The 22,104-nt window shown below is 45.3% G+C and overlaps 1 protein-coding gene across 4 annotated transcripts in view; it reads left to right on the top strand.

The window, feature by feature from the left end:
* hdac4 (histone deacetylase 4) overlaps positions 1–22,104 on the top strand; it is a 255,347-nt gene that overhangs the window by 93,211 nt on the left and 140,032 nt on the right. For 3 of the 4 annotated variants that reach the window (XM_029703521.1, XM_029703520.1, XM_029703524.1), the window contains exon 1: positions 1–141. This exon is cut by the window's left edge. In XM_029703521.1, the coding sequence (XP_029559381.1) occupies positions 21–141 (121 nt within the window). In that variant the 5' untranslated portion in view covers positions 1–20. The remainder of the gene's footprint in view (positions 142–22,104) is intronic. The other variant, XM_029703522.1, reaches the window with a different exon arrangement.

Raw genomic sequence — 22,104 nt, 5'->3', positions numbered from 1 at the left:
CACATTCCCCTTTGTTATCGATGCTGCGGACCATATTTGAAACGGACTCTCCTTCCTTTCTCTCCCCTGCAGATGGACTGCCCAGGAAAGAGCAGCCCGTGGAACTTCTGAAGCCATCTGGCCTCAACCACATCCAATCTGGTAGGAGCACCATGACTCTCTCTCTCTCACTCTTTCTCAAGCTCTCTTGTTTTCTTTCTCGCTCTCTTTCTCATCTTTCTCTTTCTATCTCTTTCTCCTCTCTTTCTTGTCTCTCTCTCTCTCTTTCCCTCTCTCTTTGTCTCTCTCTTTCCCTCTTTCTTGTCTCTCTCCCTCTCTCTTTCCCTCTCTCTTTGTCTCTCTCTTTCCCTCTCTCTTTCTTGCCTCTCTCTCTTTCTATCTCTTTCTTTCTCTCTCTCTTTCAATGTTTATCTCTAGCTCTCTTTCCTTCTTTCTTTCTCCCGCTCTTTCTTAACCTCTCTCTCTCTCTCTCCCTCTGTGTGTCTGTGTGGTGTGTGTTTGGCTCTGCTGTGGGCTCATGCCTTACCATGTGTGTCCCTGCAGGTCTGGCTCAAGGCTAGAGACCAGAGGAAGAATGCGTCACTAAGCAACATGTCCGCACGCACATGCAACCATACTAACCGCACAATCCCATACACAGAGTCTACGGTAGAACACAGGCGCACGTAAACGTACACACACTGCTTGTGTTGCTACATGCCAGGATTACTATCGCCGTCAAATACTATCATCATTACCTGCATGTTAGCTAAGGGGTGATTTTATTTTGCGAGAGTGGCTGCGAGACGGAGCAGGGAACGTGCAGTGAAGTATCAAACGGCTGGGAACAACCTGACACAACAATCGTCCCTCAGAGCATGACACTTGGTAGTGACTATTTCAGTGGGAAAAGATGTTAGTTCACCATACGCACACACACATCATGCACACACTCACACCAACACATGCACATGCGAATACACGCATCCTTGTGCACGCACACACACTCACACACACTGGACTGGTGGCTTTGGGCTGTGGTCATATACTCACAATTGTTATTTTTAGGGGGTAGATCAGCTTTAACATTGCATATAGATTGTGGCTTACATCAATTTAATTGTCTGCATCATTTACCATCCCCCATATATGTTTTTGTAAATATATTTAAAAAAAATTTTTGGGGGAGATTTCCCCTTATTGTCCCCTAACCCTAAAATCCCTCGCCTAATTGGAGTAAACTAATGGACAACAATATATACATTTTACAGAAACAGTATATACAGTACCAGTCAAAAGTTTGGACACACCTACTCATTCAAGGGTTTTTCTTTATTTTTACTATTTTCTACATTGTAGAATAATAGCGAAGATATCAAAACTATGAAAAAACATATGGAATCATGTAGTAACCAAAAAAAGTGTTAAACGAATCCAAATATATTTTATATTTGCGATTCTTCCAAGTAGCCACCCTTTTCCTTGATGACAGCTTTGCACGCACTTAAATTTAAATTTAAACATTTAAATTCCCTGTCTTAGCTCAGTTAGGATCACCACTTTATTTTAAGAATGTGAAATGTCAGAATAATAGTAGAGAGAATGATTTATTTCATATTTTATTTCTTTCAACACATTCCCAGTGGGTCAGAAATTTACATACACTCAATTAGTATTTGGTAGCATTGCCTTTAAATTGTTTAACTTGGGTCAAACGTTTTGAGTAGCTTTCCACAAGCTTTCCACAATAAGTTGGGTGAATTTTGGTCCATTCCTCCTGACAGAGCTGGTGTAACTGAGTCAGGTTTGTAGGCCTCCTTGCTCACACACGCTTTTTTAGTTATGCCCACAAATTTTCTATAGGATTGAGGTCAGGGTTTTGTGATGGCCACTCCAATACCTTGACTCTGTTGTCCTTAAGCCATGTTGCCACAACTTTGGATGTATGCTTGGGGTCATTGTCCATTTGGAAGACCCATTTGCGACCAAGCTTTAACTTCCTGACTGATGTCTTGAGATGTTGCATCAATATATCCAGATAATTTTCCATCCTCATGATGCCATCTATTTTGTGAAGTGCACCAGTCCCTGCTGCTGAAAAACACCCCCACAACATGATGCTGCCACCCCCGTGCTTCACGGTTGGGATGGTGTTCTTTGGCTTGCAAGCCTCCCCCTTTTTCCTCCAAACATAACGATGGTCATTATGGCCAAACAGTTCTATTTTTGTTTCATCAGACCAGAGGACATTGCTCCAAAAAGTACGATCTTTGTCCCTATTTGCAGTTGCAAACAGTAGTCTGACTTTTTTTATGGTGGTTTAGTAGCAGTGGCTTCTTCCTTGCTGAGCGGCCTTTCAGGTTATGTCGATATAGGACTTGTTTAACTGTGGATATAGATACGTTTGTATCTGTTTCCTCCAGCATCTTCACAAGGTCCTTTGCTGTTGTTCTGGGATTGATTTGCACTTTTCGTAACCAAAGTACGTTCATCTCTAGGAGACAGAAGGCGTGTCCTTCCTGAGCGGTATGATTGCTGCGTGGTCCCATGGTGTTTATACTTGCGTACTATTGTTTGTACAGATGAACGTGGTACATTCAGGCGTTTGGAAATTGCTCCCAAGGATGAACCAGACTTGTGGAGGTCTACAATTTGTTTGCTGATGTCTTGGCTGATTTCTTTTGATTTTCCGATGATGTCAAGCAAAGAGGCACTGAGTTTGAAGGTAAGCCTTGAAGCTTCAGAAGCTTCTAAAGCCATGACATAATTTTCTGGAATTTTCCAAGCTGTTTAAAGGCACAGTCAAGTTAGTGTATGTAAACTTCTGTGTCATGCACAAAGTAGATGTCCTAACCGACTTTCCAAAACTATAGTTTGTTAACAAGAAATTTGTGGAGTGGTTGAAAAACTAGTTTTAATGACTCCAACCTAAGTGTATGTAAACTTCCGACTTCAACTGTATATATATTTTGTATAAGCTGGAAGTGTAACGATCGTCGTCGGGTGATGAAGAAGCGGACCAAAGCGCAGCTGGGAGCGAACACATGTTTATTCTTCACACTGAAATAAACACGTACACAAAACCAAGAAAAATGCTGATAGGTTAACTGCTCAAACACAAAGAGGCAACACCCCACAAACAGCGTGGGGGAAAAAGGAACTTAAATGTGATCCCAATCAGAGACAACTAGCGACAGCTGTCTCTGATTGGGAATCGACAGAACCCAACATAGAAATAAACCACATAGAGCTAACACAAGGCTATAACGCAAACATAGAAAACAAACCAAGGAAAAATACCCAACATGACACACCCTGACCATAATACCCGAGTTCACCTAGTCAGGGCGTGACAGTACCCCCCCCCCCCCCCCAACGGTGCGTACTCCCGGCGCACCAAACTTAAGTCTATTAGGGGGGGGGACCCGGGTGGGCGCCTCACCCTCGGTGGAGGCTCTGGCCCCGGGCATGTTCTTTCCCCCGCCTCCACCTTAGCCCTACCCCTCTGGCCCGGACTGGACCACTGTGGAGCGGCATGCTCAGGCTCCGGAGCGGAGCCGTCGACCGGAACAGGATTGGGCACCGGTGGACCGGACACGGGCCGTGCCGGACTGGGAACACGCACCACTGGCTTGGTGCGGGCAGCAGGAACGGGCCGGGCCGGACTGGGAACACGCACCACTGGCTTGGTGCGGGGAGCAGGAACGGGCCGGGCCGGACTGGGAACACGCACCACTGACTTGGTGCAGGGAGCAGGGACGGGCCGGACAGGACTGTGGACACGCACCGTGGGCTTGGTGCGGGGAGCAGGGACGGGCCGGGCCGGACTGGGGACACGCACCACTGACTTGGTGCGGGGAGCAGGGACGGGCCGGGCCGGACTGGGAACACGCACCACTGGCTTGGTGCGGGGAGCAGGAACGGCCGGGCCGGGCCGGACTGGGGACACGCACCACTGACCTGGTGCGGGGAGCAGGGACGGGCCGGGCCGGACTGGGAACACGCACCACTGGCTTGGTGCGGGGAGCCGGGACGGGCCGGGCCGGACTGGGAACACGCACCACTGGCTTGGTGCGGTGAGCAGGAACGGGCCGGGCCGGACTGGGGACACGCACCACTGACTTGGTGCGGGGAGCAGGAACGGGCCAGACAGGACTGTGGACATGCACTGGTGAACTGAAGCGTGGAGCCGGTTTAGCCACTCGTCCTGGCTGGATGCCAATCCTAGCACGGCATGTGCTGGGCATGTCCACCGGACGCACCGGGCTGTGCGGGCGCACTGGCGACAAAGCGCGCAACTCCGCATCCCATGGCTCCTCCTCCAGATCTTCCCTCAGCAGGTCCTCAATCAACCGTCTCATCTTCGTCTCTTCCTCCGCCGTCATCCCCCACGAGAGCAGTGGTCTGGGCTCTTCCTCTGCCCTTCCGGACCACCCCATTAGCCCCCCCCCCAAAAAAATTATTGGGGGTGTCTTCCGGGCCTCCTCGACCGCCGCCTGCGACTCCGTCCACCGGCTGGCAATTCCTCCTCGACCTGGGAATCCTTCCGCCAGGGTCCTTTCCCCGACATGATCTCCTCCCAGGTCCAGAACTCCTTCCCCTCACGAGCCCATCTCTCGCGCTCCTTTTCCCCCCGCTGCTTGGTCCTGGTTTGGTGGGGTGTTCTGTAACGATCGTCGTCGGGTGATGAGGAAGCGGACCAAAGCGCAGCTGGGAGCGAACACATGTTTATTCTTCACACTGAAATAAACACGTACACAAAACCAAGAAAAATGCCGATACGTTAACTGCTCAAACACAAAGAGGCAACACCCCACAAACAGCGTGGGGGAAAAAGGAACTTAAATGTGATCCCAATCAGAGACAACTAGCGACAGCTGTCTCTGATTGGGAATCGACAGAACCCAACATAGAAATAAACCACATAGAGCTAACACAAGGCTATAACGCAAACATAGAAAACAAACCAAGGAAAAATACCCAACATGACACACCCTGACCAAAATACCCGAGTTCACCTAGTCAGGGCGTGACAGGAAGCGGAACCCTGATGTCCATTATTTTACTCCAATTAGGCTAGGGGTTTAAGGGTTAGGGGACAATAAGGGAAAATATATAAAAAATATATATATTTTATATATTTAAAAAAATATATATGGGAGATAGTAAATGATGCAGGCAATTACATTGATTTAAGCCATAATCTAGCTGCAATGTTAACGCTGATCTACCCCTTAAAATAACAATTGTGAGTATATGACCACAGCCCAAAGCCACCAGTCCAGTGTCCAGTGTGTGTTTGTTCGTAGTTGTGATGTATTCACTATCATTCTACAATGTAAACTCAGCAAAAAAAGAAACGTCTTCTCACTGTCAACTGTGTTTATTTTCAGCAAACTTAACATGTGTAAATATTTGTATGAACATAACAAGATTCAACAACTGAGACATAAACTGGACAAGTTCCACAGACATGTGACTAACAGAAATTGAATAATGTGTCCCTGAACAAAGGGGGGGTCAAAAAAAAGACGTGCTCAATGGGATTGAGATCCGGGCTCCTCGCTGGCCATGGCAGAACACGGATATGCCTGTCTTGCAGGAAATCAAGCACAAAATGAGCAGTATGGCTGGTGGCATTGTCATGCTAGAGGGTCATGTCAGGATGAGCCTGCAGGAAGGGTACCACATGACGGAGGAGGATGTCTTCCCTGTGACGCACAGCGTTGAGATTGCCTGCAATGACAACAAGCTCAGTCCGATGCTGCTGTGACACACCACCCCAGACCATGACGGACCCTCCACCTCCAAATCTATCCCGCTCCAGAGTACAGGCCTCGGTGTAACGCTTATTCCTTCGATGATAAACGCAAATCCGACTATCACCCCTGGTGAGACAAAACCGCGACTCATCAGTGAAGAGCACTTTTGGTCCAGCGACGGTGGGTTTGTGCCCATAGGCGACGTTGTTGCCTGTGATGTCTGGTGAGGACCTGCCTACAAACCCTCAGTCCAGCCTCTCTCAGCCTATTGCGGACAGTATGAGCGCTGATGGAGGGATTTTGCGTTCCTGGTGTAACTCGGGCAGTTGTTGTTACCATCCTGTACCTGTCCCGCAGCTGTGATGTTCGGATGTACCGGTCCTGTGCAGGTGTTGTTACACGTGGTCTGCTACTGCGAGGACGATCAGCTGTCCGTCCTGTCTCCCTGTAGCTCTGTCTTAGGCGTCTCACAGTACGGACATTGCAATTTATTGCCCTGGCCACATCTGCAGTCCTCATGCCTCCTTGCAGCATGCCTCAGGCACATTCACACAGATGAGCAGGAACCCTGGGCATCTTTCTTTTGGTGTTTTTCAGAGTCAGTAGAAAGGCCTCTTTAGTGTCCTATGTTTTCATAACTGCGACTTTAAGTGCCTACCTTCTGTAAGCTGTTAGTGTTTTAACGACCAGGTGCATGTTCATTAATTGTTTATGGTTCATTGAACAAGCATGGGGAACAGTGTTTAAACCCTTTAGAATGAAGCTCTGTGAAGTTATTTGGATTTTTACAAATTATCTTTGAAAGACAGGTCCTGAAAAAGGGACGTTTCTTTTTTTGCTTAGTTTATAAAATAGTACAAATAAAGAAAAACCCTTGAATGAATAGGTGTGTCCAAACTTTTGAGTGCTACTGTACACATACATACATGCACACATATACATAACATATAAATATATACATACAAATAAATACATACACATACATTTTTTAAAATATTTTTTCCTTTATTACTTTCTGACCCTACAACCCCTCCCCTAATTGGAGTAAACTAGTGAACAACAACGCTTAGGCTTCTACTTCCAGCTTATACATACTATATACATTTTATGGACACAGTCTATTTTACAATAGTTCTGTTTTGTTTTTTATTAGTCCTGTCCTTCCTCTACCCTCAACCTCCCCCATCTATTTCCCATGTCCATCCGGTTTGATTTCTATTTGCCATATCTTTCAAACTGTGCTCTTTCACAGAGGTTCTTAACCTGTATATATTTTACGGACACAGTATGTTTTACATATTAGTCCCAACCTTCAGCTTCTCCTATCTATCTCTTAAAACCATCCATATTGGATTTCTATTTGCCATATATTTTTCAACTGTGCTGTGATGCTTCACAAAAGTTCTTAACCTTTCTATTCTCATAGTTTCTACAGATTGTACATGTATTATTATATTATTGATCGATTGACTTTGACTTTTCAGATTACCCAGTAGTGCTATCTGCAGGGTTAACTCCAGGTAAATGTTGCAATTCTTCAGCCATTCCTGGATCTGCGACCAAAAACAAGTTACATATGGACAGTACCAAAATAAATAATATAAAGCTTCTGTCTCTTCGCAGAAAAATCTAGAGAATTGGGAAGGTTGTATCCCCCATATAAATAACATTCTATTGGTTGCAAGAATTTTGTATTATAATTTAAATTGAAAAATTCTACGTTTTGAATCCGGCGTCATTTTGTGTGTCAGTTCATAAACCATGTGCCATGGAATCAGTATGTCAAAAATCTCTTCCCAACTATTTTGCAATCTATATCGCACGGCTGTCATATTTTTGGGTCCTTAAATGATACTGGTATACTTTTTTATTGATCACAATTTTCTTTAACCAATTATGGTGTTTAATGGAGGCCCGACAGACAAGTTCCTTACTTTCTCCCCCTTCAACTTGCTTCTTCCATTTTTGCCGTCTATGCTGCAATTAATTGTAATTTTGAGTAGAGCAGACATTTCCATATATTTTTGTTACCTGCATGTGTGACATAACTCCACCAGTCGTATTTATGATATCATTTACAAAGATTATGCCGTTTTCATACATTGTTTTCTGCAAAAATATTGTATTTTTTTTGGATTGATTAGTATATTTGAATTTAACCATAATATTTATTGTAATGTTTGTTCTGTCTTTTCTGGTGGATTTAACTGAAATTGCAACCAACTCTCTATAGCTTGTTTTAAAAATAGCTATATTTTGGAGATTATTTCCTTTTCAAATAACCGAAAGTGAGAGGTTGTAATCTGAATAAAGGGGAAAAGAGTAATTATTAATCTTACTAATCTGCTGGAGAACTAGTTCAGATTTCAGTATAACTTTTGTGTGACTGAAGCCTTTAGTGACCGGTCTAATGCTTTAATATTTAATCATTTCTGCCATACGAATTAATATTCATTATATAAATAGGCCCATTTTATTTTGTCTGGCTTGCCGTTCCAAATAAAATTGAATCTTTTTTGCTCATATAATTTAAAAAAACAAGTCGCTAGGTGTTGTCAAAACCATAAGCAAATAGGTAAACTGGGATATGACTAAAGAGTTAATCAGGGTGATATTTTTCAGAAATACACAGGTGTTTTCCTTTCCATGGTTGCAAGATCTTATCTATTTTTGCTAACTTATTCATTAAAATGCATTGTAGTGAGATAATTTCTTTCTTTTGGGATATGAATACTGAGTATGTCCACTTCACCGTCAGACCATTTTATTGGTAAACTACACGGTAATGTAAAAGTTGTATTTTTTTGTGATCCAATACGTAACATAGTACACTTAGCATAATTTTGTTGTAATCCAGAGAGGTTAGAAAAAGTATCTAGATCCTCTGTGGCTGTGGAGGGATCCAAATTGTGGATTTTAAAAAATGGATCATCAGCGTACAATGACAGCTTTCTTTTTATGCCCTGGATTTCTAGGCCATTGATATTATTGTTGGATCTGATTTTAATAGCTAACATTTGGATGGGCATAATAAATACGGTGCATTTGGAACGTTTTCAGACCCCTTGACTTTTTCCACATTTTGTTAGGTTACAGCCTTATTCTAAAATAGATTTAAATAGTTTTTTCCCTCATCAATCTACACCCAATACCCCATAATGACAAAGCAAAAACAGGCTTTTAGAATTTTTGCTAATTTCTTAAAAATAAACAACAGAAATATCACATTTACATAAGTATTCAGACCCTTGCCTCAGGACTACCTGGCTTGATGACTCCTTGCTGTCCCCAGTTCACCTGGCCGTGCTGCTGCTCCAGTTCCAACTGTTCTGCCTGCGGCTATGGAACCCTGACCTGTTCACCGGACGTGCTACCTGTCCCAGACCTGCTGTCCCAGACCTGCTGGAACCCTGACCTGTTCACCGGACGTGCTACCTGTCCCAGACCTGCTGTTTTCAACTCTCTAGAGACAGCAGGAGCGGTAGAGATACTCTCAAAGATCGGCTATGAAAAAGCCAACTGACACTTACTCTTGTGTTACTGACTTGTTGCACCCTCGACAACTACTATGATTATTATTATTTGACCATGCTGGTCATTTATGAACATTTGAACATGTTGGCCATGTGCTGTTATAATCTCCACCCGGCACAGCCAGAAGAGGACTGGCCACCCCTCATAGCCTGGTTCCTCTCTAGGTTTCTTCCTAGGTTTTGGCCTTTCTAGGGAGTTTTTCCTAGCCACCGTGCTTCTACACCTGCATTGCTTGCCATTTGGGGTTTTAGGCTGGGTTTCTGTACAGCACTTTGAGATATCAGCTGATGTAAGAAGGGCTATATAAAAACATTTGATTTGATTTGACTTTACTCAATATCTTGTTGAAGCACCTTTGGCAACGATTACAGCCAAGAGTCTTCTTGAGTATGACGCTACAAGTTTGGCACACCTGTATTTGGGGAGCATCTCCCATTCTTCTCTGCAGATCTTCTCAAGCTCTGTCAGGTTGGATGGGGAGCGTTGCTGTACAGCTATTTTCAGGTCTCTCCAGAGATGTTCGATCAGGTTTAAGTCCAGGCTCCAGATGGGCCACTCAAGGACATTGAGACTTGTCCCAAACCCACTCCTGTGTTGTCTTCGCTGTGTGCTTAAGGTTGTTGTCCTGTTGGAAGGTGAACCTTCGCCCCAGTCTAAGGTCCTGAGCGCTCTGCAGCAGGTTTTTATCAAGGATCTCTCTGTACTTCGCTCCATTCCTCTTTGCCTCGATCCTGACTAGCCTCCCAGTCCCTGCTGCTGAAAAACACCCCCACAGCATGATGCTGCCACCACCATGCTTCACCGTAGGGATGGTGCCAGGTTTCCTCCAGTTTCCTCCAGGCCTAACTGTTCAATCTTGGTTTCATCAGACCAGTGAATCTTGTTTCTCATGGTCTGAGAGTCTTTAGGTGCCTTTCGGCAAACTCCAAGCGGGCTGTTATGTGCCTTTTACTGAGGAGTGGACTCAGTCTGGCCACTCTACCATAAAGGCCTGATTGGTGGAGTGCTGCCGAGATTGTTGTCCTTATGGAAGGTTCTCCCATCTCCACAGAGGAACTCTAGAGCTTTGTCAGGGTGACCATCGGGTGCTTGGTCACCTCCCTGAGCAAGCCCTTTCTCCCCCAATTGCTCAGTTTGGCCGGGCGGCCAGCTCTTGGAAGAGTCTTGGTGGTTCCAAACTTCTTCCATTTAAGAATGATTTAGGCCACTGTGTTCTTTGTGACCTTCAATGCTGCAGACATTTTTTGGTAACCTTCCCCCGACCTCATAGCTTGGTTTTTGCTCTGACATGCACTGTCAACTGTGGGACCTTATAACGACAGGTGTGTGCCTTTCCAAATCATGTCCAATCAATTGAATTTACCACAGGTGGACTCCAAATCAGGTTGTAGAAACATATCAATGGAAACAGGATGCACCTGAGCTCAATTTCGAGTATCATAGCAAAGGGTCTGAAATCTTTTGTAGATAAGGTATTTCTGTTTTGTATTTGCGAAGATTTCTGAAAACCTGTTTTCGCTTTGTCATTAAGGGGCGTTCTGTGTAGATTGCTGAGGATTTTTTAAATCCACTTTAGAATAAGGCTGTAACATAATGTTGAAAAAGTCCAGGGGTTTGAATACTTTCTGAAGGCACTGTATATAAACAGTACCAGACCCAAAAGTGAACCTTGTGGAACGCCACGTGTGATATGTATTTTCTCTGAGTTACGTTCACCAAGAGTGACAGAAAACTGTCGACCGGTTAAATAGGTCCTAAACCAATTTAGATTTGGACCGGAGAGGCCAACCAACCTCTCCAGAAGGACATCATGGTAAACAGTGTCGAATGGAGCACTTAAATCTGAGAGTACAAGGACACAGAGCGGTTTGGCATCTGTGTTGGCTCTAAGATCATTTACCACTTTAACTAAAGCTGTCTCTGTGCAGTGGTGGGCCCAAAAACAAAAAAATAATTTAGCTGTTTGAAAATCAATATCTCCAGAATTTTACTTAACATTGGAAGGCCACAGGTTGGATGAAAATTGCTAAGAGCTGAAGAATTTTGATTACTCTTCTTCAGAAGGTGTTTCACAATAGCAGTTTTTAGTGCAGTGGGGAAAGTGCCTGTGAACGGTGAGTGATTAACTATAGCTTGCACTTCTTCAGATATGCAATTAAAAACTATTTTTAGTTTGTCTTATTCACTGCTTTAGCACACTCTGCCAACCCTATGTCCTAGCCATGTCTGAATCCTGGCTTAGGAACGCCACCAAAAATTCTGAAATTTCCATCACCAACTACAACATTTTCCATCAAGATATTACTGCCAAAGGGGTGGAGTTGCAATCTACTGCAGAGATAGCCTGCAGAGTTCTGTCATACTATCCAGGTCTGTGCCCAAACAGTTCGAGCTTCTACTTTTAAATATCCACCTTTCCAGAAACAAGTCTCTCACTGTTGTCGCTTGTAATAGACCCCCCTCAGCCCCCAGCTGTGCCCTGGACTCCATATGTGAATTGATTTCCCCTCATCCATCTTCAGAGTTCGTACTGTTAGGTGACCTAAACTGGGATATGCTTAACACCCCAGCCGTCCTACAATCTAAGCTAGATGCCCTCAATCTCATACAAAGTATCAAGGAACCTACCAGGTACAACCCTAAATCCGTAAACATGGGCACCCTCTTAGATATCATCCTGACCAACTTGCCCTCTAAATACACCTTTGCTGTCTTTAAACAGGATCTCAGCAATCACTGCCTCATTACCTGCGTCAATAATGGGTCCGCGGTCAAACGACCACCCCTCATCACTGTCAAACGCTCCCTAAAACACTGGCCACTCTACCATAAAGGCCTGATTGGTGGAGTGCTGCAGGGAAGGTTGTCCTTATGGAAGTTTCTCCCATCTCCACAGAGGAACTCTAGAGCTTTGTCAGAGTGACCATCGGGTTCTTGGTCACCTTAGAAAGGTGAATAGGCCTTTCTAATCGACCCGGCCCGGGTATCCTGGAAGGATATAGAGGATGTCTGGTTGTTCCTTAAAAGTGTTTTCCTCACCATCTTAAATAAGCATGCCCCTTTCAAAAAATGTTTAAACTAAGAACAGATATAGCCCTTGGTTCACTCCAGACTTGACTGCCCTTGTCCAGCACAAAAACATCCTGTGGCGTACTGCATTAGCATCGAATAGAGTCAGTTAGGAAGAAAAGGCTAGGTTTTTCAAACAGAAATTTGCATCCTGTAGCACAAATTCCAAAAAGTTTTGGGACACTGTAAAGTCCATGGAGAATAAGAGCACCTCCTCCCAGCTGCCCACTGCACTGAGGATAGGAAACACTGTCACCACCGATAAATCTATGATAATCGGTAATTCCAATAAGCATTTTTCTACGGCTGGCCATGCTTTCCACCTGGCTACCCCTAACCCGGCCAACAGCTCTGCACCCCCCGCAGCAACTTGCCCAATCTTTCGACTCTGTCAATCACTGCATTCTTATCGGCAGACTCAATAGCCTTGGTTTCTCAAATGACTGCCTCGCCTGGTTCACCAGCTACTTTTCAGATAGATTTCAGACTGTCAAATCCGAGGGCCTGTTGTCCGGATCTGGCAGTCTCTATGGGGGTGCCACAAGCTTCAATTCCTCCAAAGCCTCCTTCACTCATGCTGCCAAAACATACCCTCGTAAAACTATCCTACCTATCCTTGACTGCGGCGATGTCATTTACAAAATAGCCTCCAACACTCTACTCAGAAAATTGGATGTAGTCTATCACAGTGCCATCTGTTTTGTCACCAAAGCCCCATATACTACCCACCACTGTGACCTGTATGCTCTCATTGGCTTGCCCTCGCTACATATTCATCGCCAAACCCAGTGGCGCCAGGTCATCTATATGTTTTTTCTAGGTAAAGCCCCACCTTACCTCAGCTCACTGGTCACCATAACAACACCCACCCGTAGCACGTGCTCCAGCAGATATGTTTCACTTGTCATCCCCAAAGCCAACACCTCTTTTGCCACCTTCCCTTCCAGTTCTCTGCTGCCAATGACTGGAATGAATTGCAAAAATCACTGAAGCTGGAGACTTATATCTCCCTCACTAACTTTAAGCATCAGCTGTCAGAGCAGGTTACCGATCACTGCACCTGTACACAGCCCATCTGTAAATAGCACACCCAACTACCTCATCCCCATGTTGTTATTTTTTTTTCTCTTTTGCACCCCCATATCTCTACTTGCACATCATCATCTGCACGTCTATCACTCCAGTGTTAATGCTAAATTGTAATTATTTTGCATCTATGGCCTATTTATTGCCTCACCTCCCTAATCTTACTACATTTGCACACACTGTAAATTGATTTTTCTATTGTGTTATTGACTGTACATTTGTTTATCCCATGTGTAACTCTGTGTTGTTGTTTTTGTCACACTGCTTTGCTTTATCTTGGCCAGGTCGCAGTTGTAAATGAGAACTTGTTCTCAACTGGCCTACCTGGTTAAATAAAGGTGAAATAAAAAAATAAAAACTGTTTTGAAGATGGTGGTGGGAGTAGGATCGAGAAGGCAGTTAGAAGGCTTAAGTTGTGATATCACTTTCCTGAGCATGTCTGTGTCAACCAGGGTAAATAAATCCATAGTGCCTTTGCGTGGTAGGCTAGGGCACATATCATCAAACTTCTCATCAGGTCTTGCTTGACTGATACCCAGCATAATGTTTGTTTTCTTGTCTCTGAAATATGCCGCAAACTCATTACATTTCGATGTGGAGGAAAGTTCACATAGGTTTGTGGGGGTAGGATTTATCAGGCCGTCAATGGTGGAGAAGAGCACTCTCTTAATTATTCTGATTGGTAGTGATCGAGTTAGAAAAATGTGCCCGTCTGGCATTTCTAATTACCTTGTTATATATGCCAAGTTGCTCTCTCAGAATATCATAATGGACGTGCAACTTTGACTTTCTTCACTTCCGCTCTGCCGTTTTGCAATTTCTCTTTAATTTATTATTTTCTTCACTCGTCCAAGGGGCTCTCCATTTGGATGTGGCCTTTTTCAACTTTACTGGAGCTATGGCATCAATGGTTGCCCATAATTTGTTATTCAAGTTATCAACTAAATCATCACAAGAGGAAGGGAGAATAGGTGGTGGAGTATTGTTCATACACTCAATAAAATCTGTAGCAACTTCAGAGGTAAGATAGCGTTTCTTAATAATGCCTTCTCTATTACCCTGTGCTATGGGCAATAAGGTAGTAAAACATCCACAGTGGTGATCAGATAAAGCAACATCAACAATAGAGGATATGTCAATAGAAAGCCCCTTGGTATTAACCAGGTCCAGAGTATTGGTGGACCCAGATAAAGTCCATAGAGCTCAAAAGATCCATACATTCAATGGCCTTGGAGTTAGTTTCTTTGTCAATATGAATATTAAAATCGCCCAACACAATGATTTTATCATAGTTCTCAAAGACAATAGACAATAGTTCAGAGAAATCAGTAAAGAAAGTGGGGCAGCGCTTTGGTGGCCTATAAAGGGTTATGGCCAGCACTGGTGGCTGACATTTTAAACAGTTTAGTATGATGCTCAAAAGACCCAAAGTCACCAAATGAAAGGTCCTTACAGCTGTGAGCATTAGTAAAAATATAGGCTGTCCCCCCACCCCTTTTCCGTTTTATGATAGAGTATCAAAAGCTGCAGTCCGGGGGGGAGGCTTCAATAAGAGAGGCACTACAGTCTGAAGACAGCCATGTTTCCGTGAGAAACATGCAATCATCTTTGCGCTCAGTAATGAGGCCATTCGCAATAAAGGTTTTACTACATTTAAAAGTGCCATATTCAATGAGAAAAGTGCCATAACCAATGGAATAACAACCAGCTTATTAACGTTACAACCACATTTTCTGACAGTCTCCAATCTATCAGAATGGTAGGAGATGACAGTTTGTATAAACTCACTAGAAGGCAGAGGTAAAGTAAGATGAATTAGGTAACTCACAGTAACCATAGTTCCGTTTCTATAGGAGTTGATATGGTTTCCAAGTCCTCTGTTGCTTATTCTGACAGGGGGAACTGGAGCACTACCACACCCTGTCTGTCAGTCTCTAAAACACTTTGCGATGTTGCTTAGACTGAACGCGTGTTGGTTGGTGGCGTTACACTGCCAGGTTGATTTTATTTACTTATTTTGTATTGCTGACCGGCAGACCGGTTGGTTGGCTGTTTGTGTGTGTTGCTGGTTGGGTGGCTAGCTGGCTCGTTGGATGGGTAGTTGGTGTTGATGAAGGACTGTTTTGTTGGCTGACTGACTGACTGACTGACTGACTGACTGACTGACTGACTGACTGACTGACTGACTGACTGACTGACTGACTGGTTGGTTGGCTGGCTAGCTGGCTTGCTAGCTGGTTGGTTGGCTGGTTGGTTGGCTGGCTGGCTAGCCGGCTGGTTTCAGTGACGCATTTTATTACATACCTAGACGTATCTAATCTAGCCACCACACCACTTTCTAGAACGTCAAAGGAAAGACTAATGAAGTCCCCTCAACTTGTTCCAAATGCTGTCGAAGAACCCACAACCATAGTAAATGTTCACATGTGAGCTCTCACTCGAGGAGTGCAGCAGGTCAGGCCAGTATAAGAGGGTACTCAGTAGCCTCCCGTTGTTCTCCTCTAGGACAGGCCACTAACTAGAAGCAAAAACAGCATGACCATCCATTTACTGTTCCCAGGTAACCCCTCTCTAACCTGCACACAAGTTTTAATGAAACACTCTCTTCATCTGAACTCCTCTCTTCTTTTCTCTCTTCATCACCGGACTGCATGTCTCGTCTCCACTCGCTGTAGTTCTCAGTCAAAGTGCTGTGTGTGTGTGTGTGTGTGTGTGTGTGTGTGTGTGTGTGTGTGTGTGTGTGTGTGTGTGTGTGTGTGTGTGTGTGTGTGTGTGTGTGTGTGTGAGACAGAATGAGTGTGTTGGAGCCTCTTCGTGCGCAATGTGTCTGTGTGTGTTTGCGCACGTACCTTTGTGTGCGAGGTGCTCTCTGCAAGCTCTCTGATTTTAGCAGGACATCTCTGTTTTATTAATGGTATGTGTACATGTACGTGTGCGTGTGTGTTTTTGTGTCACCTAAGCCCTTGCTCCACACTCATGGTTCACAGGAACATGGGATGAGCCAAACAACACCATCCCAACACCACACTACGCCAGCACGGGAACGACACGCCATCAACACATCCATAACACGTCACAATGTCACCCAGATTAGATTCGCAGTGGTGGAAGCCTGATACATCTTAATGTCATTTTTACTCACTGTTTACTTTTAGACTGATAGGACATAAGTAGAATATAGCTTTCACCCACCCGCTATGTTGGTAGCAGTATCAAATTTCAATCCATTTTATTTTATAAAGCCAGTTGTCTCAAAGTGCTGAACAGATACCCAACCTAAAACCCGAAAGAGCAAGCAATGCAGAGACAGGAGCACAGGGGCTAGGAAAAACTTCCTAGAAGGCAGGAACTTAGGAAGAAACCGTATTGCGGAACTAGGCTCTGATTGATGGCCAGTCCTCTTTTGGCTGTACAGATGAGGGAGGGGCGATGACGAGAGGGAGCCTCTTCTGATGATTGAGATGCAGCCCAGGTCAAAGCCAGGCCGTATTAAAACTCCTCCACTTCCGTTTGTTTATCACTCAACGTGAGGGAGGGAAAATGAATAGAAATATGGAGATGTGGAGCACTGGGATGTGTGTTAGACGCCCACATCACACCGCGTGAAAACCACAGCGCTGTTCTCATCAACAACGTTCCCAGCTTGTCAGCAGCACCTGGCGCCAAATACATACTTTAATTGTTGGTGGTTTCTCTCTGCCGAAGCCAAATGTATCGACTGTGTGTGGGGGTTATTAGTCAACTCCAAAAGTGCAACACTTGCCCATCTGGAACTCCAGGCTCAAGCGTATGCTCAAAGTATTTGTACGCTTTCTGTTGGTAGAGTGTACTGGAGTGAGTGGAGAGGGATATGTGTAACAGGAGGAAGAGGGATGGGTGAGTAGGTTGGTTGGGACAGATGTGTGTAACAGGAGGAAGAGGGATGGGTGAGTAGGTTAGTTGGGACAGATGTGTGTAACAGGAGGAAGAGGGATGGGTGAGCAGGTTGGTTGGGACAGATGTGTGTAACAGGAGGAAGAGGGATGGGTGAGTAGGTTGGTTGGGACAGATGTGTGTAACAGGAGGAAGAGGGATGGGTGAGTAGGTTAGTTGGGACAGATGTGTGTAACAGGAGGAAGAGGGATGGGTGAGCAGGTTGGTTGGGACAGATGTGTGTAACAGGAGGAAGAGGGATGGGTGAGTAGGTTGGTTGGGACAGATGTGTGTAACAGGAGGAAGAGGGATGGGTGAGTAGGTTGGTTGGGACAGATGTGTGTAACAGGAGGAAGAGGGATGGGTGAGCAGGTTGGTTGGGACAGATGTGTGTAACAGGATCAAGAGGGATGGGTGAGTAGGTTGGTTGGGACAGATGTGTGTAACAGGAGGAAGAGGGATGGGTGAGCAGGTTGGTTGGGACAGATGTGTGTAACAGGAGGAAGAGGGATGGGTGAGCAGGTTGGTTGGGACAGATGTGTGTAACAGGAGGAAGAGGGATGGGTGAGTAGGTTGGTTGGGACAGATGTGTGTAACAGGAGGAAGAGGGATGGGTGAGTAGGTTAGTTGGGACAGATGTGTGTAACAGGAGGAAGAGGGATGGGTGAGCAGGTTGGTTGGGACAGATGTGTGTAACAGGAGGAAGAGGGATGGGTGAGTAGGTTGGTTGGGACAGATGTGTGTAACAGGAGGAAGAGGGATGGGTGAGTAGGTTGGTTGGGACAGATGTGTGTAACAGGAGGAAGAGGGATGGGTGAGCAGGTTGGTTGGGACAGATGTGTGTAACAGGAGGAAGAGGGATGGGTGAGCAGGTTGGTTGGGACAGATGTGTGTAACAGGAGGAAGAGGGATGGGTGAGTAGGTTGGTTGGGACAGATGTATGTAACAGGAGGAAGAGGGATGGGTGAGCAGGTTGGTTGGGACAGATGTGTGTAACAGGAGGAAGAGGGATGGGTGAGCAGGTTGGTTGGGACAGATGTGTGTAACAGGAGGAAGAGGGATGGGTGAGCAGGTTGGTTGGGACAGATACTGTATGTGTGAATACTAATAGAGTGTGAGTAACACGCTCGCCGTTTCTTCAACTGGGAGGTGAGAGGGATGCAATGGAGGTGGAACCCCACACCTGATGGTGTGTGTGTGTGTAGCTTTTTTTAATTACTATGCGTTAGGTGTGTGTGTGTGTGTGTGTGTGTGTGTGTGTGTGTGTGTGTGTGTGTGTGTGTGTGTGGGGAGCCGGTGTTCCACAGTCCACTAATCTCAGCCCATTCTCCCTCAGCCAAAACAGCTTTCTCCCTCTCTACACAAATTAGCACCAGCCCACGCACTCACACATTGAGTGGGCTGTCAGACCAGGGTTGGCTACAGTACGCTCTCTCTTTCATTCTCTCTCTCTTTTAATAACCTTCTTTCTTTTTAAATCTCTCCCACTCGTGCTCTCTCTAACCAACCTTTCTCTTTCTCTCCCTCTCTCTCTATCTCATAGGGAAAGGTCCTGTTGGGCCAATCTTTTGTTGAGCGAGGGCATAGGTGAAGGGGAGGAGGAGTGGAGAGGGAGTGAAGGAGTGGTGAGCGGAGAGATAAGAGGAGAGGAGACGAGAGAGGAGGAGAGGAGACGAGATGGGGGATACTGTAAGTGACAGACCCTGTTTGCGCGTCTCAGTCATTTCACTGAGCAGCCTTTATTTAGCATGCTGAATTATAGATGAATGTTTAAGTGCTGGAGAGAGAGAGAGAGAGAGAGAGAGAAGATGGAGAGGGGGAGAGAGAGATATGGGGGAAGAAGAGAGAGATGCAGAGGATTGGAGAGAGTTAATGGAAGGGTGAGGGAAAGAGAGAGAGAGAGAGAGAGAGAGAGAGAGAGAGAGAAAGACCGGAAGAGAGGGAAAGGAAGAGCGGCACACTATGCAAATTAACCCTGATTCATTAGCATTTCAAAACTTGAGCATGAAAATCAGGAGAGTGCTGTGTGTGAGCCGGATCAAATTCATTCGCGCTCTCCCTCACCTTCCCTCTCTCGCTATCTCCCTCTCACAGTCCCTCTGCTCTCGCTCTTTCTGTCTTTCTCTCCCTCTCACAGTCCTACACTGTCTTTCTCTAACTCCCTCTTGGTCATTCATTTTCTGTTCACATCTTTTACTTGACTCTCTGTTTCTCCCTCTCTCTCACGTTCCCTCTCAGTCTTTCCATTTGCAGCGAGCATACCCGTCCTCTTCATACCACATGCACAGACACGCTGCCACATCATTAATGCATGCTGCAAGCTGATCAACTGGCACTGAGGCTCTGGGCCCATCCCAAATGGCACCCTATTCCCTTTGTAGTGCACTACTTTTGACCCATAGGGCTCTGGTCATAAGTAGTGCACTATATAGGGAATATGCCACCATTTAGGTTGCGCCCTCTGTCTTATAGGCGGGAAAAGATGCCCATGAGCTTCCTGTTTACCATTTGTGTTTTATTCTCAAAGCTGCTTCCTGGGTTAGGTTTTGGGCCAGAGTAGAGGCAGATAAATATGCCCCCTAGACACTGTCCTAAGGTAAGTTTTGCAAACCACACACAGACACACACACACACACACACACACACACACACACACACACACACACACACACACACACACACACACACACACACACACACACACACACACAGGAAGGCAGGACCCTCCCCCCGGTCAGTCTGTCCTGTCTGGCACCTATACGGGTGCCCACTGGGTGGGGGTGGGGGAGGGTGGTGCAGTGGGAACTAGTTGAGCCATCTGCTTGCAGTATGTCAGCAGTATGTCATCTCTCATACAGAAAGCCGACTGTATCCTCCACTCACTGTATTATGTCGCATTGCACTGGGTAGGGGCAGTCATTTTAGTCATCTCAGCCGATGGCCACATGAATTTCTTGCTACATCTCTTGATGTTTGTTGCTGTCTTTCTCTTGCACTGAGTCACTCACTCCCTCATTCACACGCTCACTCACTCATTCACTAACGCACCCCCTCCCTCATTTGCTCGCTCGCTCAATAACTCACTCACACCGCAAGCTCACTCTCTATAGCTCAGGTCTTTACAGTGTGATGTGTAGGTCATGTAAAGCACTCAACCATCCTAGTCACAAGTTGGAAAATAGATCAGCCTCCCTCATTGCTCGGTGGACATGTGGAAGTGTTAGTTCCTCTATTGTAAATACAGTGGTCAGATTGTTCGATTCAGGGGCTGATTAAACAGCCATGTCATGCCAGTCATTATGTCTAAGGGATTTTGATCCATCCAGTCAAATCATGTGTTGGTCTCATGTCCCCTTTATGGGGAACAAACACTGAACGTTAACCTGTACTCATTACTAAAGTACCCATTTTGACTTTATTAGTTATTGACCAACCTTAGTCATGCCTCATTCTATGTTGGAAAATGTATTTTGTGCTATGACTAGGCTATATATAAATAAACCAGCATTTCCATTAGATATCATGATTACATATACAAGCTGTATGCATCAACTGCCTGAGTAGATGTCTTTGTGCTCGGCTTTATCTTTCCTGGTAGATGCTTACAGTGCATTCGGAAAGTATTCAAACCCCTTGACTTTTTCCACATTTTGTTACGTTACAGCCTTATCCCAAAATTGATTAAATTACTTTATTTCCCTGATCAATGACAAAGCCAAAACAGGTTAATAGAAATTTTTGCAAATCTATTATAAAACAGAAATACCTTATTTACATAAATATTCAGACCCTTTGCAATGAGACTCTAAACTGAGCTCAGGTGCATCCTGTTTCCATTGATCATCATTGAGATGTTTCTACAACTTGATTGGAGTCCACTTGTGGTAAATTGAATTGATTGGACATGATTTGGAAAGGCCTGTCTATATAAGGTTCCACAGTTGACAGTGCATGACAGAGCAATAGCCAAGCTATGAGGTTTAAGGAATTGTCTGTAGAGCTCTGAGACAGGATTGTGTTGAAGCACAGATCTGGGGAAGGGTACCAAAACATTTCTGCAGCGTTGAAAGTCCCAAAGAACACAGTGGCCTCTATCATTCTTAAATGGAAGAAGTTTGGAACCACCAAGACTCTTCCTAGAGCTGGCTGTGTGGCAAAACTGAGCAATCGGGGGAGAAGGGCCTTGGTCAGGGAGGTGACCAAGAACCCGATGGTCACTCTGACAGAGCTCCAGAGTTCCTCTGTGGAGATGGGAGAACCTTCCATAAGGACAACCATCTCTGCAGCCTTCCACAAAGCAGGCCTTTATGGTAGAGTGGCCAGAAGGAAGCCACTCCTCAGTAAAAGGCACATAACAGCCCGCTTGGAGTTTGCCAAAAGGCACCTCAATACTCTTAGACGATGAGAAACAAGATTCTCTGGTCTGATGAAACCAAGATTGAACTCTTTGGCCTGAACGCCAAGCATCACATCTGGAGGAAACCTGGCACCATCCCTACGGTGAAGCATGGTGGTGGCAGCATCATGCTGTGGGAATGTTTTTCAGCGACAGGGACTGGGAGACTATTCAGGATGGAGGGAAAGTACAGAGAGATCCTTGATGAAAACCTGCTCCAGAGCGCTCAGGACCTCAGACTGGGGCGAAGGTTCACCTTCCAACAAGACAACAACCCTAAGCACACAGCCAAGACAACGCAGGAGTGGCTTCAGGACAAATCTCTGAATGTCCTTGAGTGGCCCAGCCAGAGCCCGGACTTGAACC

This window comes from Salmo trutta, chromosome 20 (genome assembly GCF_901001165.1).
Source record: "Salmo trutta chromosome 20, fSalTru1.1, whole genome shotgun sequence".
NCBI lineage: Eukaryota > Metazoa > Chordata > Actinopteri > Salmoniformes > Salmonidae > Salmo > Salmo trutta.
This window is presented reverse-complemented; position numbering and strand designations above follow the sequence as displayed.